Source organism: Symphalangus syndactylus, chromosome 23, assembly GCF_028878055.3.
Source record: "Symphalangus syndactylus isolate Jambi chromosome 23, NHGRI_mSymSyn1-v2.1_pri, whole genome shotgun sequence".
Taxonomy (NCBI): domain Eukaryota; kingdom Metazoa; phylum Chordata; class Mammalia; order Primates; family Hylobatidae; genus Symphalangus; species Symphalangus syndactylus.
In genome coordinates, this window is record NC_072445.2 from 55,321,456 (window position 1) to 55,337,507 (window position 16,052).

Genomic DNA, 16,052 nt, shown 5'->3' on the forward strand with positions numbered 1-16,052 from the left:
ACCTCAGGTGATCCACCTGCCTCAGCCTCCAAAAGTGCTGGGATTACAGGCACGAGCCACCACGCCCAGCCACGCAGGTTTTTGAAAAAATAGGATTGAAAATTCTTGCATAGTTTATGAACCATGATGCTGGGTAATTATTATAAGTAGATATTGTTAGGAAAAAACGGAGTGGGATGACCATCTGATTTAAGAACCTTCACTTTGGCTGTTGCAAGAACATTATCTACTTGGCCTTTCAGTAGGCAGCTTGCCAGTCTCTTCTAGCAGCTGTTGAGTGTAGTCAGCTATTTTGGAATATGAGGGGTATTGTAATTAGGTGTGTAGAAAATTGATTTAAGAATTCAAAACATCTCTAGATTTTTAGTAAAACCTGGAGTGCAAGTACAAAATAAATGTCTCATACTTTAAGTGGGATAACAAGCCTTTGTTTCCTCAAAATTACTCATTAGTACTGATAATGAGGAAAAAATATGTAACTGCAAAATTGTGAGGGAAAGCCTCAAAACAACTTGCTTTGCTTTCTTTGTCACAGAATATTTATTTTATTCTATTTTTCCCCACTGTACATTTCCCAGGAAACTTTGTGTTTTGGCATCCTTACTTAACATTGACAAAATAATAAACCAGAAGATTCCTAGAGGCTTGGCCCTTTGTGGCATGAGCTGTGCACCTCAATCCTTTGATATGCACTTTCCCCCTTTTCTCCTTTGCTGTTGAAAGGGAAAACAACTGCTTCTATTTTGGATAATTTTTAACTAACGATCTCAAAAATCCAGTATTGAATATTTATCCATCAAGGAAAAATTGTGTTAAGTGCTTTTTATAAACTGATTCTTATATCTATGAGATGGTTCATAGCTAGGATTAAAATGCTGTGTTCTTATAATTGTTTTATTGTTTAGATGAAATTGTTTAGAGTATTATTTGGATTCTGGTGGAACTTTTTTGAGCCATTAATAGAAAATAGCAGAAATAACTGAAAATAGTTGGTTTAGGCTCATCGTACTGGTCATTTCAGTAAAGTATAATTGATATGTGAAGATCCAGAAATACCACTGTGGTCATTTTAAGTACATAAGTTTTTATTATGATGGAAGAACAGTTTTCATTGGGGAGATTTTTAATTTGCATTGTCTTGTCTTTTTTTTTTTTTTTCTACAGGAAGGAACTTGAAACCTTCAAAGGTAATTTTGTGTTAATTCTTCACTTTAAAGTAGTTGAGAGTTCATTGGTGTCAGATGTTCTCTCGATAATGATGAACAAACTTATTTTTTAGAATCAGTTTACATAAAACAGTAAAACTTAATACTGTTTTTGTAGGTTTTGTTTAATCACAGGTGGTTTTGATATTCTCTTTAGCACATGTACCAAGTGAGAGTTTCTGCTAATGACCTTTATAAGTGGTATGTTAGGAAGGTGCAGTGCTAACTGAGGTTGTCGAGAATCACAGTTTAAGAAGATTCTGATTTCTCTTGTACAGTCTGGGCCATGTGGAAAGGAAATGGTGACAAAGATCAAGAGGTGCCCCTGTAATTGACCTTGCAGTCACTTGAACCTCCTGAGAGGTCTTCAGTGCTGGGTCCTGCTCTGCTGCTGTCTTTTGACTTTGGATGAGTCTCTTACCTTTTCAGGCACAGTTTCTCTCTCCATCTGTAAAATTAGAGGCTCAGCTGAAATATATTCTGAGATTCCAAAAGCGCCCAGCATTACTTTTTACTTTTAGGGAGTGCCTGAAGGAGGGACACTAGAGAATAATTCTTGGTTATGTTGACTCTTACTGGTCATGGAGAAACACTAGTGAAAAACAGAAAAAAACACAAACTTTCCAGCAGCTCAAGGTTCTTCCAGTTTCCCATTTTTCAATTAATTACTCATGAGCAATTAAGTAGTAGAAATCCTATTCTCGAGAGACTCATTTCAATAACCAAGAAAACTTTTTGAATTCTTATTAAATCACTTCTGATTTTGTTGTTTTATGCTTATTATACTTCACATATAAACCAGCATTTTCCTTTAGATTTAGCGAATGGTTAAAGATTTCCAAGTATATCATTTATGGTTGAATTGTTTGTATGTCCAATCTGTTTGGATTTAGAAAAAATGACGAATTCTCAAGATAAAAGGTATGAAGGCATATTCCTCCTATAGCTATTATTGAACAGCCTTCTTTGGCTGGATTTCTGTTTGACCTACTACAGCTGTAGTAAATGATTAAGCTCATGGCCAGTTTGTTGAAGGTAATGTTAAATGATCATGTGATACAATGTGTTGTCATGGCTGTCATTGTTCTTAATTCAATTTGTAAACCACTACTTGTATACATTTTTTTTTCAATCAGTGGTTTAAAATAAGATTTGAAATCCTTATAAAATGCTTTTTCCTTCTCATTCTTTTCTTTTGGTTGACTAGTTTAGTATCTTCTTATATAACAGTAAGAGATGAAAAAAATCAAGTTAATATTAAAAGACAGGGCAGGGACACAGATTATGTAAAATGTCAGTTTTACTTGCATCTCAGTGCTGAGGCATACTTTTTTTAGTATGACAATATTCAGAGAAAAAGAAGAGAATAGCAGTTTGCAAAAGGTTAGGTAGTGTTGTATATTACCCGATAGAATAATTCAATTTAGACTGAAATATCTTGTTTATACACGCATTCCTAATTATGTACAATTAACAGCACATCAAATCCACCCACAGGCCAATTAAAGATCTCAAATGTGAACAAACCCTAAATTGAATGTTGCATTATATCTAGATTTTTAGTATCAGTGTTCATTCAAAATTGTTTCTTCTCGAGTGTTTTGCCAATATTTTTAAAACGTGACCTGGGCATGGTAGCTCACGCCTGTAATCCCAGCACTTTGGAAGGGCCTCCTTTGATAGGCCGAGGGGGGATCACCTGAGGTCAGGAGTTCAAGACCAGCCTGGCCAACATGGTGAAACCCCATCTCTACTAAAAATTCAAAAACTAGTCAGGCCTGGTGGTACACCCAGCTACTCAGGAGGCTGAGGCAAGAGAATCGCTTGAACCTGAGAGGTGGAGGTTGCAGTGAACCAGGATTATGCCACTGCACTCCAGCCTGAGCCACAGAATGAGACTCTTATCTCCAAAAAAAAAAAAAAAAAGTACCCTATAACAAGAAAAACAGAAATTTAATAGCTCTTCCAAAGTATTAGTGAAGAAAAAAAGATATAAAAGTTTTTTCAAACATATTGTGGCAATTTATTATTTTTTGAATATTGCCTTTTTCCTTTTCAGGTTGCAGGAAAATAAAAGGTGTTACTTCCTCCAATTGCTTTATTCAACTTATATTTAGAAGCTCTTTTCTAAATTGGGGGAAAACTAACTTTTGAGAACCAAAATACAAAATTAGTAACCCTCAAAGTTAATAATGTAGATTAATATCATCCACCAAGTTCTGGATTCTCCCTTCTATACTCCATTGAGGTTGATGAGTTACGTTTACCTTCTGCTGCATATGGCCAATCTCTACAAGATTATTAAAACCAGTTGTTGTTCTTATTTTAATATTGGCAGTAGGAAATTTTTCTGTGTTCCCCAAATACTGCATTCATTTAAAATTTCTAGTGACATCACTCAAATATTAGACAGCAGAAAAAAAGGATAGGATCATAAAAGTCCCTATTTTATATTTTTAATGGGGAAGGAATTCCGTTATTGTAAGCACATGTAGAGTACATAAGCTTTCATAGTCTTTAAAGACATAAGACATTGAAGACGTAGCTCTGGAAAGCAGAGCCAGTGGATGAGGTAGGACCAGAGTGGTCAGAGAAACAGGAAGACCAAGGCAATGTAGTGACAAAAAAACTACAGAGAAGAGAGTTTAAAGGAGGAAAAGTGGTTATCCATGATATAAGTAATGCAGAGAAGTTGAGCTGAATGGAGAGAGCCTGTTGGATTTGACAACGAACAGGTCATTGGTGACCTGAAAGAGCTGTTTGTAAAGGGTGAATCCGAATTGAAAATCAGAAGTGTATGAATAGGCTGGGCATGGTGGCTCACGCCTGTAATCCTAGCACGTTGGAAGGCTGAGGCAAGTGGATCACTTGAGGTCAGGCATTCGAGAACAACCTGGCCAGCATGGTGAAACCCCATCTCTACTAAAAATACAAAAAATTAGCCCAGCGTGGTGGTGGGCGCCTATAGTCCCAGCTACTTGGGAGGCTGGGGCATGAGAATTGCTTGAACCTGGGAGGCAGAGGCTGCAGTGAGTGGGCCGAGATTGTGCAACTGCACTCCAGCCTTGACAACAGAGTAAGACTCTGTCTCCAAAAAAAGAAGTGTATGAATAGTTAGGAAATAAAGGTGACATGAACTAACTATTCAATCATGAATGGCAGAAAAAAATGAAAATGTAACAAGATAGGATCCGAGTCAAAGTCAGGGGAGGTATAGTTGAAGATATCGAAGGAGTCATTATGATATTAAAGAAAATGGAAAGAAATGGTATCCAGATAGGTTATCCTTGGAGAGTATCCAGGGATATCTCTTTTCCTAAGACCTTAGAGAAGGAAAGGATGGCTGATAATATAGGGAAAAGTTGACATGGAAGGATTAAATAATTTTTTGAGAATTCACGTAAGGAATGATAATCTGAATTTTCAGGGCGTGGCTCAGAAGCAGAAATAAAAAAGCAAAACAAATATGCTTTGGTTAACACAGAGTTGGAAATGGGAAGACATATAAGATGGGCCAGCAGGGCATGGTAACCATGGATGCTAGTGAGACTATGATTGAAATGATTGGCTGTGGAGTTCTGACTAGAGAGGGGAGGCCTGACCAGACCAGCAGAATAAGCAGGCTGAATGGTACAGGTGAGGTACCCCGTAAAGGGGAAGAACACTTTTAGTGGTTGAGGTGGATCTTGTGGTCAAAGAAGAGATTTCAGTTTGAAATCTTAGAAAGGGAGCAATTCCCAGTGATGATGATGGCTAAATTTGAGTAAAAAAAGAAGGCACTAAGTCATTTGACTTGGAGAATTCTGAGGCTGTGAGGAGTCTCACTTGTTTGGATGACTCGTGGATGTGGCTTATGCATATTACTGGCTTAGCAGCCCTTAGCATGTTACAGATAGGGATGATGATGCTAGATGGTAAACTTCAGTAGAGTTTGTTGGTTCACTTCAAGAGTTGGCTTAACATGTGAGACAAAACTATTCAGCTGCCATTGAACAATATTTAAGTGACTCAGGTTGGATGATGTTACTGTCCTCTGTCCTCAAGGAGCTAAAGGACTGTGGCAAAGCTTGTAGGTTAGAAAGGCAAATATATAATTTGAATACAATATAGAAATAATAGAAATAAGTACACTAAGGTGGGAGTAATCAACCAGAGAGAGGTCATGACACTTGATCTGGATGACGAGTACTCACTGGGCTGGAAAGGATGACAAAGACATTCCAGGAAGAGGAAAGAACAGTTGTAAAGATGCAGATATGTTTATTTCAAGAATACAAGTTAAAATTTAATTTGTTATTATTGAAGGAGCCACAAATAATTTGCCTGGCTGAAGCATATGGTGTGTGGGGTGAAGTGATGAGGGATGAAGCTGGACAGAGAGGCAAGGAACAACTGGTACCCAGCCTTGAATGCCATACACAGGAACTTGGACATTTCCCTTTAGGCCAGTGGTCTTCAAAGAGGAATGTGGGCATGCAAAGCATTAGGAGGAGAGAGGAGACTGGAATTTTTGTTTTTTTATGTCATCCTTTTAAATGTCAATTTTCTGTATATTATGTAATAAATTAGAACAGGAATTCATGCATATGTCAGGGGTGCATGATCAAAAAGAGCTCAAAGGTTGTTGTTGTAGCTGATAGAGTCCGGATAGGCAGTAGGATATCCCCAAGGGTTTCAATCAGGGTAGAAGGCTCAGATTTGCATTTTAAAGCAAGTTTTCTGGAATCATATAGGAGATAGGTTAGAGAAGAGCAGGTCTAGACTAAAAGAGATCAGTTGGGAAACTATTAGATTTGAATTAAGGTATTGCTAGAATGGAGAGAAAGACACAGATTCAAGAAACTGAGTAGAATAAAAAATCACTATATTGTTCCTTTTTATTGCTGAATTAATATTTCATTGTATGAATATACCCCCATTTTGTTTATCCACTCACCAGCTGATGGACATTTGGATTGTTTCCAGGTTTTGCCTGTTTTGAATAATGCTGCCATCAACTTTCTTATGCAAGTCTTTGTGTCGACATACATTTTTATTTATCTTGGGTATATAGCTAAGACTAGAATATATGGATTATATGACAAGTTTGTGTTTAACTTTTTGAGAAACTGCTGAACTGTTTTCTAAAATGGCTGTATCATTTTACGTTCCTATCAGCAGTGTGTGAGGGCTGCAGTTTCTCCTCATCCTTGACAACGCTAGTTAGCTCTTACATTTAGGTCTGTGATCCATTTTCAGTTAAGCCTTGTGTTCGTGTGAGTTAAAAGTCCACCTTCATTTTTTTACATATCGATATTCAGTTGTCTCAGAACCATTTTTGGCAGATCTTGGGGCTCCAGGCTGCACCATGCCCCAAGTCTCCCTCACAAGCCTTAGAACTATTTTTTGAAAAGAGCTTCTTTTCCCCATTGAATTGCTTTGGCATCTTTGTAGGAAACCAGTGACCATAATGTAAGAGTTTTTTTCTGAACTCTCAACTTTGTTCCTTATTGCCAATGCCACACTGCCTCGACTAGTGTAGCTTCGTAGTAAGATTTGAAATTGGGAAGTCTTAAGTCCTCCAACCTACTTCTTTTTAAAATTGGTTTGACTATTTAAGGTCCTTTGTCTTTCCACATAAATTTTAGGATCATTTTGACAATTCTAACAGAGAAAAGAGCCTACTGAGACTTGAATAGGGATGGTTGTGTTGCATGTATAGATCAATTTGGGGAAAATTGTCACCTTAATGATAGTCTTTCAATCCATGAACATGGAATGTATCCATGTTTGTTTAAGTCATCTTCAGTTTTTCTAAGCAGTTTTGTTGTTTTCAATATATGAGTCTTAAATTTATTCCTTAATATTTCATTCTTACTGAGTGAATTTCGCCATGAGCATGTTAAATTTGCAATATCTGTAAGACGTTATAGGTGGAAGTGTCCAATGGGCTGTTGAACCTCAGGAGAAGGATCTGAGCTAGATTTGAGAGTAGCCAGCATGTAGGTGGGAATGGAAGTCCGGGGTTTGGATGACGTTGCCCACAAACAACAGGGCAGAATGAAAAAAAGATGACAATGCATAGAAATCTAGGAAGCACCAACATTCACCAGACAGGCACGAGAAGAGAGCTAGTTGCCCATAGTGGAGGCAAAGAGGAAAATGTGATAAGGAGAACATTTCAAGGACATGTCAAGAAGCAGTGTCATGTTGTTGTGGAGAAGGCAAACTGAAATATAGCCTGAGAAGCTAATTGGTGATCTTAATGAGGACACTTTCAGCAGCATGGGGTTTGTGTATGTGGGGGCTGGGGGTAGAAACCAGATGGCGGAGGATTGGAATGAGTGGATGTTCTGCCTTGTTCACCATTGTGACTCAGGTGCTTGGCACTTCGGTGCTTATTAAATATTTAAATGAATGAGGAAGTAGAGACAATGCTTTCAAAAGCTAAGGCTAAAGGAAGGAAAGAAGAATAGTTAGAGGAGAGAGTTAGGTTGAAGGGAGGATTTTTTTTTTTAATTTTAGGAGAAAGTTGAGTATATTTGTATGAAAAAGGAACAGAAGCTATAGAGAGGGAGAGGTTGAAGATACAGTGAGAGTGGCTGATTGATGGAGCTGTGATTCAGAGGGGACCAGCGGGAGTGGGATTTAGACCATACTATTTTCAAAAAGGAAAAAATTGTGCAGAAGTGTTTGTAACTATTAGAATTGATGATTTAAGATACTTATTAAAAATATATAGTACATTCCAAGCCACTGGTTATTGTTGCTGAATTTGAAAAGACCTTTAGGCTAATGCTACATTAAAAATGAGGTAGGGGAAAATTATAGATGCCTTGTGTGTTATGAAATGAACTATATTTTTTAATTTTTATGTTACTACTTTCAAACAGCAAGATTTCATCTCTCTTTTGCTGTGTTACTAAAGCATCTTTGTACCTAGATGACAAATTCAGATGGATTTAGTATATTTTCAGCCTTCCCTCCCCTCCATTTTGAGCTGCATTTGGTATGGTCCCAGACCGGTGCATACATCTTTGCACACTAGAGCCCCTGAGAGCTTGCATTCTGCTTTTATAGAGGCAGTAGATTCCAATGTATGTCTGCTTAAGCCATCAGCAAAAAACAGGCTTACTACAATTTCTTTGGAAAAACCTGCTTCTGGCTTCAGCCTCACTTCCTTTGTTCTACATCCCAGAAGATGCACGTGAGGGCAGCTGCCTGGTAACTGGAGGCTTCACTTGACCAGCACTGAGCTTCTGTTCACTCATTCAGGTCTCACATCCATGTCATCTCCAGGACTCACCGAAAATAGTCAGAGGGATCCCTGTAGGTGGAACTTTATTTTCTGTTTTTCCTTTGCTGCTTTCCTTTGAAATGTTTACTTCCATGCCTGGATACATTGCTGTATTTGCATGGTATGCACATGATATATTATTTAAAAGCAGAAATTAAATTTCAACTTGACTTGAACCTACAAGCAGTACATTTTTATGAGAGCATTATTAGTTTCTTTCTGTTACCAACAAGTAATAATTACTAAATTAATACCTAAAATGAGTTTAAAATGTTGCATGGAAATGTAGGACTTTTTTTTTTTTTTTTTTTTTTTTTACAATACGTGTCTTCTCATGCATCAGGTGAAATTAATCAAACTGACATTTTTTATGAAGCAATATTTGTATTAAAAGATAAATATAAAATACCAGGAAAATAATGCTAGCCATCTGAATAATGAGGCTGGTGCAGCTCCGTAAAACTAATTCAGCATCCCTTGCTGCTAGTATGTTCATTTTCCAAGAGGCAGTTGATAGAGTTAAATATGTGAGCCATATCCAAAGATAGTATAAAGTTAAAATTCATTCTGTGGTACTATATGGGTTCATCTAAAATGGCTGATTTTCAATATGGATTTTGAAAAATGTCATAATGCTTCATACAGGTTGAATATATATATATATATAGTTTTCATAATTTTATATAACTTCAGTGTATTCCTTATCTGTTAGCCAGAGGCTGTGGTTTTAATGACATCTCTGTGTGGTATTTATATGTATGTATTAATACATATATAAGGATATTGAAGTTGTGGAACTTACTGCAAAAAATACCTGAAAAATTAACTGTGCATTTTTTGTTGAGTAATTTATTGTACTATCCATGGGGGTGGTAACTGAGGAATAATTTTTAATAGTGATTGCATTTTTTAAAACTCCCTGTTATTTATTTTAGTTGGCATACGTTATGGCATGTTATATACATCATGCCTTGTCAGGTAGAAGCCACTTCTCTTTAAATGAAAGAAAAAAAAAAAAAAGAAAGGAAAGCAGTATATGTTGTCTCTCATCTATCAAGGTTATTCTCTTTTTAATATTACAAATTTGAATAAGGTGTATCAAACTTAAGAGAAAAGTTCCTTCTTTGTGTCCCTCTCTCATGCCTGTATATGTATAACACAGCAAAACCCTTCAAGCTTAGATAGACATATTAAAAGAAGTAAAATGATAGCTCAGGAATTCATTATAAAATTGGAGCATTAATGGAATCAAATTCTAACTAGAGGTTTTACCACATTCTTATTCATTTTTAAGTGTTCAGGAAAAAACTTATCAGTGAGAACTTTGGCATTTATTTTTAAAGTATTTACTATAGGGAATGTATAATAAATGACTTATTTTCTCTTCCCTCAGTCATTATCTTAAATAATGGTTCTAAGAGTAAAGATCTGCATATAGGTATAATCTGATATTCAATTTTAATATTTTAGATTATTCATCTAAGAAATTACTCCTTGAAAATCTTGATTTGTTGGTAAATACTGGCAAGATTTTTGAGGTGTCTGCTCATCTTTTTCTCATATGTCAATATATGTAAGTGTATATTCGTTTTTTTAAAAGCTGGTTTATATTTATGTAACAGTGTTTAAATAAAGTTAGTATCTGTGTCCTGTAATACCAAAATATTTATATCCTGTTTGTTAATTTTGGCTCTAAGACAGTTTGTTTCTAAGACGGAGTTGATTCTTTTTTCTAATACCCTGTCTTAAGTTGTCATACTGGGCATGACCTAAAATTCTCTAAGACGATGTTCTATATTGAAGGGGAATTGGCACTTTAACAGCTTGTTTAGGTATTAAACTACATAAAAATAGAGCATCGAGATTAGTGTTGTGATGCTTAAATGTTACCTTTCTGGGATTTCTTGTAATGATCATATACCACCATTGTATGATCGATAATTATAGCAATAGAGTATTTTAGAAGTGAATCAGGACAACGTTTTGTTGTCTATCATAAATGTTTGGTATCATGAATAAATACAGCTATTCTGTTTCATTACCTGTTTGCTGGAACATGGTATAACTTGACAGCAAAAATTATACCTTTCAGAAAACTAAATTTTAAAACCACAAAAAGAAATCTTTGAAAATTTTAGCTGTCAGCCTTAACAAGAGACTTTGTCTGTTGAATTCATATGGAGCTTCATGATTTTGTCTTAGCTTTTTAGAGGTGTGTGCTGGAAAATAACCTGTGGGATCTTGTAGCTCTGCTGATTAAACTGTTGAAGGCAACTGTGATGGAGTTTGTACTTTTCTCAGAAGATTGGTAGTTGCCTAATGGTTTTTATAAACTTCTAGAGTACAGGAGAAGTCAAGTGGCCAACTGAGCTGAGAAACTCTCACTCCTACTTAAATATTCATCTGGCTTTCCCTGTAAAGGTATGCCTGTGGCATAAATATAAGTATATGGGTGGGAGCAGTGGCTCACACCTGTAATCCCAGCACTTTGGAAGGCCAAGGCAGGAGGATCGCTTGAGGCCAGGAGTTTGAGACCAGCCCAGGGTAACATAATGAGACCACCGCTCTACAAAAAAAAATTTAAAATTAGCCAGGCATGGTGGCATGCACCTGTAACCCTACCTACTTGAGAGGCTGAGGTGGAAGGATCACTTGAGGCTCAGGAGTTTGAGGCTGCAGTGAGCTATGATGGCACCACTGCATTCCAGCCTGAGCAACAGAGCAAGACCCTGTCTCTAAAATAAAATGAATCAGCATTTGAAATTTGGCTAATTTGTTTTTATTTGAGAAAGAAAATGGTGTTTACCCTAAGATAGGGGAAATAACTAAAGAAGCATTGGAATAATAGTGAACTATTTAATATCCTTTTGTATTTTTTTTTTTATTATTATACTTTAGGGTTTTAGGGTACATGTGCACAATGTGCAGGTTTGTTACATATGTATCCATGTGCCATGTTGATTTCCTGCACCCATTAACTCGTCATTTAGCATTAGGTGTATCTCCTAATGCTGTCCCTCCCCCCTCCCCCCACCCCACAACAGTCCCCGGAGCGTGATGTTCCCCTTCCTGTGTCCATGAGTTCTCATTGTTCAATTCCCACCTATGAGTGAGAACATGCGGTGTTTGGTTTTTTGTCCTTGCGATAGTTTACTGAGAATGATGGTTTCCAGTTTCATCCATGTCCCTACAAAGGACACGAACTCATCATTTTTTATGGCTGCATAGTATTCCATGGTGTATATGTGCCACATTTTCTTAATCCAGTCTATCGTTGTTGGACATTTGGGTTGGTTCCAACTCTTTGCTATTGTATTCTTAAGACTCATTTAAAGTATTATATAAAAGAGTAGCATAGGATACTTAATATGCTATTCACTTTCAAGTCTCTAATTCCAGTTTTGAAAACCTATGAAATAAATACTATGGTAGATAAAATGGAATTAAACAGTCAGAAACTTACTACATGAAGATGACCCATCAGTTCTAATTATGTTTATTTTTAACTGAAAGTAAAAGTATATGTAATAAGAATTATCATAGTAATCGCAATGATGTGATCAAAAAATAACCACTGGCATTTTTTTCTTTCATTTAGTAAAATTAATGTGGCACAGAATAACAGTCATACCATTATAGGTATATAAATATAATTCTGTTTATTTCTATTAAAACTCTAATAAATTAGTGAAAAGAAACTACTTATTAGGCATGTACATGTGTTAGCTCTGTACTTTGCATTTCACAGTTAGTACCACAGTATCTCAAGTAGTATCAAAACAACCTTGTGAGATGAGAAAATTAAGACTTAGATAGTTAAACAAGTCACCCAGCTAGTAAGCATTTCAGCAGGGATTTAAACCCAGGAACATCTGCCCTCAAAACCTGTGTGTTTCTCACTTCACCACAGTCATTCCTGGGAAGTGCTAAAACGTAAACAATAGAATCTAGACAAGTTTTCAGTTTCCATAGTGTTCGGTGTTCTTTATGTATTGCATTTATATCCAGTCCCTTTCCCCCATTCTCTTTCTATGCCACAAACTTTGAATAGCTAAGTAGCATATTGAGATTTCATCTTTAACTGTATTTGAACTGCTTCCTGGTCTTGCTGTGTAATGCTCCTTTAATACAGGGCTATTCTAAGAATAAAACCCAGTGTTTAAAAAAAAAGATGCTGATTTATGCTGCAGAACCCTGGAAAGATTCCTCTGAATTTGAGATGTGGGTTGAAGCTCAGGGCAGGATTAGAAGAAAGACTAGTAAGGCCTCTAGCTCCCCTCTCCACACTGTGTCCCCCTTGGACAGGAAATATTTGACGATTCTTAAAGTCAAGTCTTCTCTATTGGAAATGCTGATTTCTGAGTAACAGTTTTAAAAGAATTTCTGCCTGGGCGCGATGGCTCATGCCTGTAATCCCAACACTTTGTGGGGCCAAGGCAGGTGGATCACCTGAGGTCAGGAGTTCAAGAACAGCCTGGCCAACATGGTGAAACCCTGTATCTACTAAAAATACAAAAATTAGCCAGGCGTGGTGTGCTCCTGTAGTCCTAGCTACTCTGGAGGCTGAGACAGGAGAATTGCTTGAACCTGGGAGGCAGAGGTTGCAGTGAGCCAAGATCTCACCACTGCACTCCAGTCTGGGTGACAGAGCGAGACTCCATCTCAAAAAAAAAAAAAACAGGTGTGGTGGCTCACGCCTGTAATCCTAGCGCTTTGAGAGGCCAAGGCAGGTGGATCACGAGGTCAGGAGTTCAATACCAGCCTGACCAAGATGGTGAAACCCTGTCTCTACTAAAAATACAGAAATTAGCCAGGCGCAGTGGCAGGCGCCTGTAATCCCAGCTACTTGGGATGCTGAGGCAGGAGAATTGCTTGAACCTGGGTGGCAGAGGTTGCAGAGAGTCAAGATGGTGCCACTGCCCAACAGCCTAGGCCACAGAGTGAGACTCCGTCTAAAAAAATGAAAACAGAAAAAGAATTTCTGGCGGTCACCCCTTTTCTACTTCTTTCTAGCCATTGTATCTTAGAAAAACCTTTGAAGTCCTGTCATCCAACACCTCATCCTGTGCAGAGTCCCTTTATGAGCAGTCCTGAAGGTGTTTATCTGGTGTGTTGACAGTTCACACTCTCTACCAACCTTCTAAGGCTTCAGAGTTGTAGTTCCTTGACCTTTTCTTTTCGTGGTAGCTGATTATAGATGCTTTATTCTCCTGGTGATTCTTGTCTAGACCCATTTTAGTTTTCCAATACCCCATATAAAAATGGTGTTTGTACCTGCAAAGTCTTCTAGAAACGGTGACTGTGACCATAGCTTTTTAGTCACCTTTTCTGCCGGTCAGCTCATGTTTAACCACAATGCCCAGATCTTTTTAACATGAAAGTGCCCCTAGTCTTTATTTTTAAAATAACTGTAAAAGCAATGCATCCCCATTGAAGACAGGAAAATTTAAAAAGCTGCTGGGAAAAAAATTGAATCACTAGTCTGCAATAGCCTCAAACATTTTTAGGTTTATATACACACACACATATATAGACATATCATCCAAAATTGGAATAGCATACAAACAATTTTGTTTCCTGTTTTTTCCCCTTATGAAATTAGCATTGCCTCATGTCATTAACATACTGTTTTCCTATTGTTGGAAATTTAGGTAGTTGCCAGTTTTATGCTAAGCATAACTTGTGCTGTAATAAGCATCTCTATACGTACATAGATAGGGCCACAATTTTTTACAGCCTAAGTGTATTACATTTTTTAAGGCTCTTGGTATGTATTCATCGTTAGCCTTTTATAAGGGTTGTGCCAGTTTATACTTTCGTTAGCAACGTCTGTGACTTTATCTGTTTCATAGACCCTCACCTGAGTATTTTTTTCTTGTCTTTACTAATATGATAGCAAAAATAAAATTTGATTATTGTTTGAGGTGTAGCAGGAGGTAAAATGTGATTTATCAGCTTTTTATTGTTATGAACTGTTTTTGCTTCTGGCTGCTCTCAGTTGCAGTTTTAGTGTACTTGTAGATTTGAATGAAGGGGTTACACATTAAGGGTTTCAAATTGTCATATTTATTGCAGATATTTATCTTCAACTAATTATTTGCCTTTTAATTTTGCATGGTTATTACACACAGAAGTTTAATATTTTTTATTCAAATGAACTGGTTTGCTTTTATTATTTTAAATGGACACATAATTGTACATATTTGTGTGGTACAGTGTAATGTTTTGATATATATAATGTGTAATGATTAAGTCAGGATAATTAGCATATCTATCTCCTCAAATATTTCTTTGCATTGAGAACATTCAAAATCCACCCTTTTTTCTTTCTTTCTTTTTTTTTTTTTTTGAGAGGGAGTCTCACTCTGCTGCCCAGACTGGAGTAGTGCAGTGGCATGATCTCAGCTCACTGCAACCTCCGCCTCCCAGGTTCAAGTGATTCTCCTGCCTCAGCCTCCCAAGTAGCTGGGATTACAAGCGCCTGCCACCACGCCCAGCTAATTTTTGTATTTTTAGTAGAGACGGGGTTTCACCATGTTGGTCAGGCTGGTCTCAAACTCCTAACCTCAGGTGATCTGCCCACCTTGGCCTCCCAAAGTGCTGGAATTACAGGCATCAGCCACCGCACCTGGCCAAAATCCACTTTTATAGCTATTTGAAAATGTACGATAAATTGTTACAGTCACCCTACAGTACTATAGAACACAGAAACTTATTCCTCCTCTCTGTAATTTTGTATTTGTTAACCAACATCTGGTTAACTCTCTGTTCCCAGCCTCTAGTAACCACTATTCTAGTCTACTTCTATGCAGTCAAGTTTTTTATCTTCCATATATGAGTGAGAATATGCAATACTTGTCTTTCTATGCCTGGTTTGTTTCACTTAATGTTTTACAGGCTCATCCATGTTGCTGAAAATGATAGGATTTTGTTCTTTTTTTATGGCTGAATAATATTGCATTGTGTATACATACCACATTTTCTTTATCCATTCATCTGTCGATAGACATTTAGTTGATTCCATATCTTGGCTTTTGTAAATATTGCTGCAATAAACATGAGAGTGCAGCTATCTAATCAAAATACTGATTTTCTTTTCTTTGGATAAATATCCGGTAGTGGGATTGCTGAATCATGTGGTAATTCTATTTTTAGTTTTTTGGGGGAACCTCCATACTGTTTTCCATAACAACTGAGCTAATTTACAGTCTGACCAACAGTGTCTAAGAGTTTCCCTTTCTCCACATCCTCACCAACACTTTTTGACAATGGTCATTCTGACTGGTAGGAGATGATATCTCACTGTGGTTTTGATTTGCATTTCCCTGATGGTTAGTGATGTGGAGCATTTTTTTCACATACCTTTTGGGCATCAAATGAATATTTTTAAATGATATCTTCCATTGCTTTTCTGCATGGAAGATTCTCTCTCAATCCTAAGAAATAAATATTAGCTTGTTATTTCTTCCAGTTTTTATTCTAGTTTACTTATTACTTTAACTCTACTTAATCTAGAACTTATTTTGATTTACAGCATGAAATGGCCACTCAATATTTTGCCATATAAGTAA

At 36.9% G+C, this 16,052-nt stretch overlaps 1 protein-coding gene across 3 annotated transcripts in view; it reads left to right on the forward strand.

The window, feature by feature from the left end:
* Window positions 1-16,052, forward strand: part of DTNBP1 (dystrobrevin binding protein 1) — a 146,844-nt gene that overhangs the window by 71,335 nt on the left and 59,457 nt on the right. For all 3 annotated transcript variants that reach the window (XM_055264047.2, XM_063632870.1, XM_055264048.2), the window contains one exon: window positions 1,165-1,187. In XM_055264047.2, the coding sequence (XP_055120022.2) occupies window positions 1,165-1,187 (23 nt within the window). The remainder of the gene's footprint in view (window positions 1-1,164; window positions 1,188-16,052) is intronic.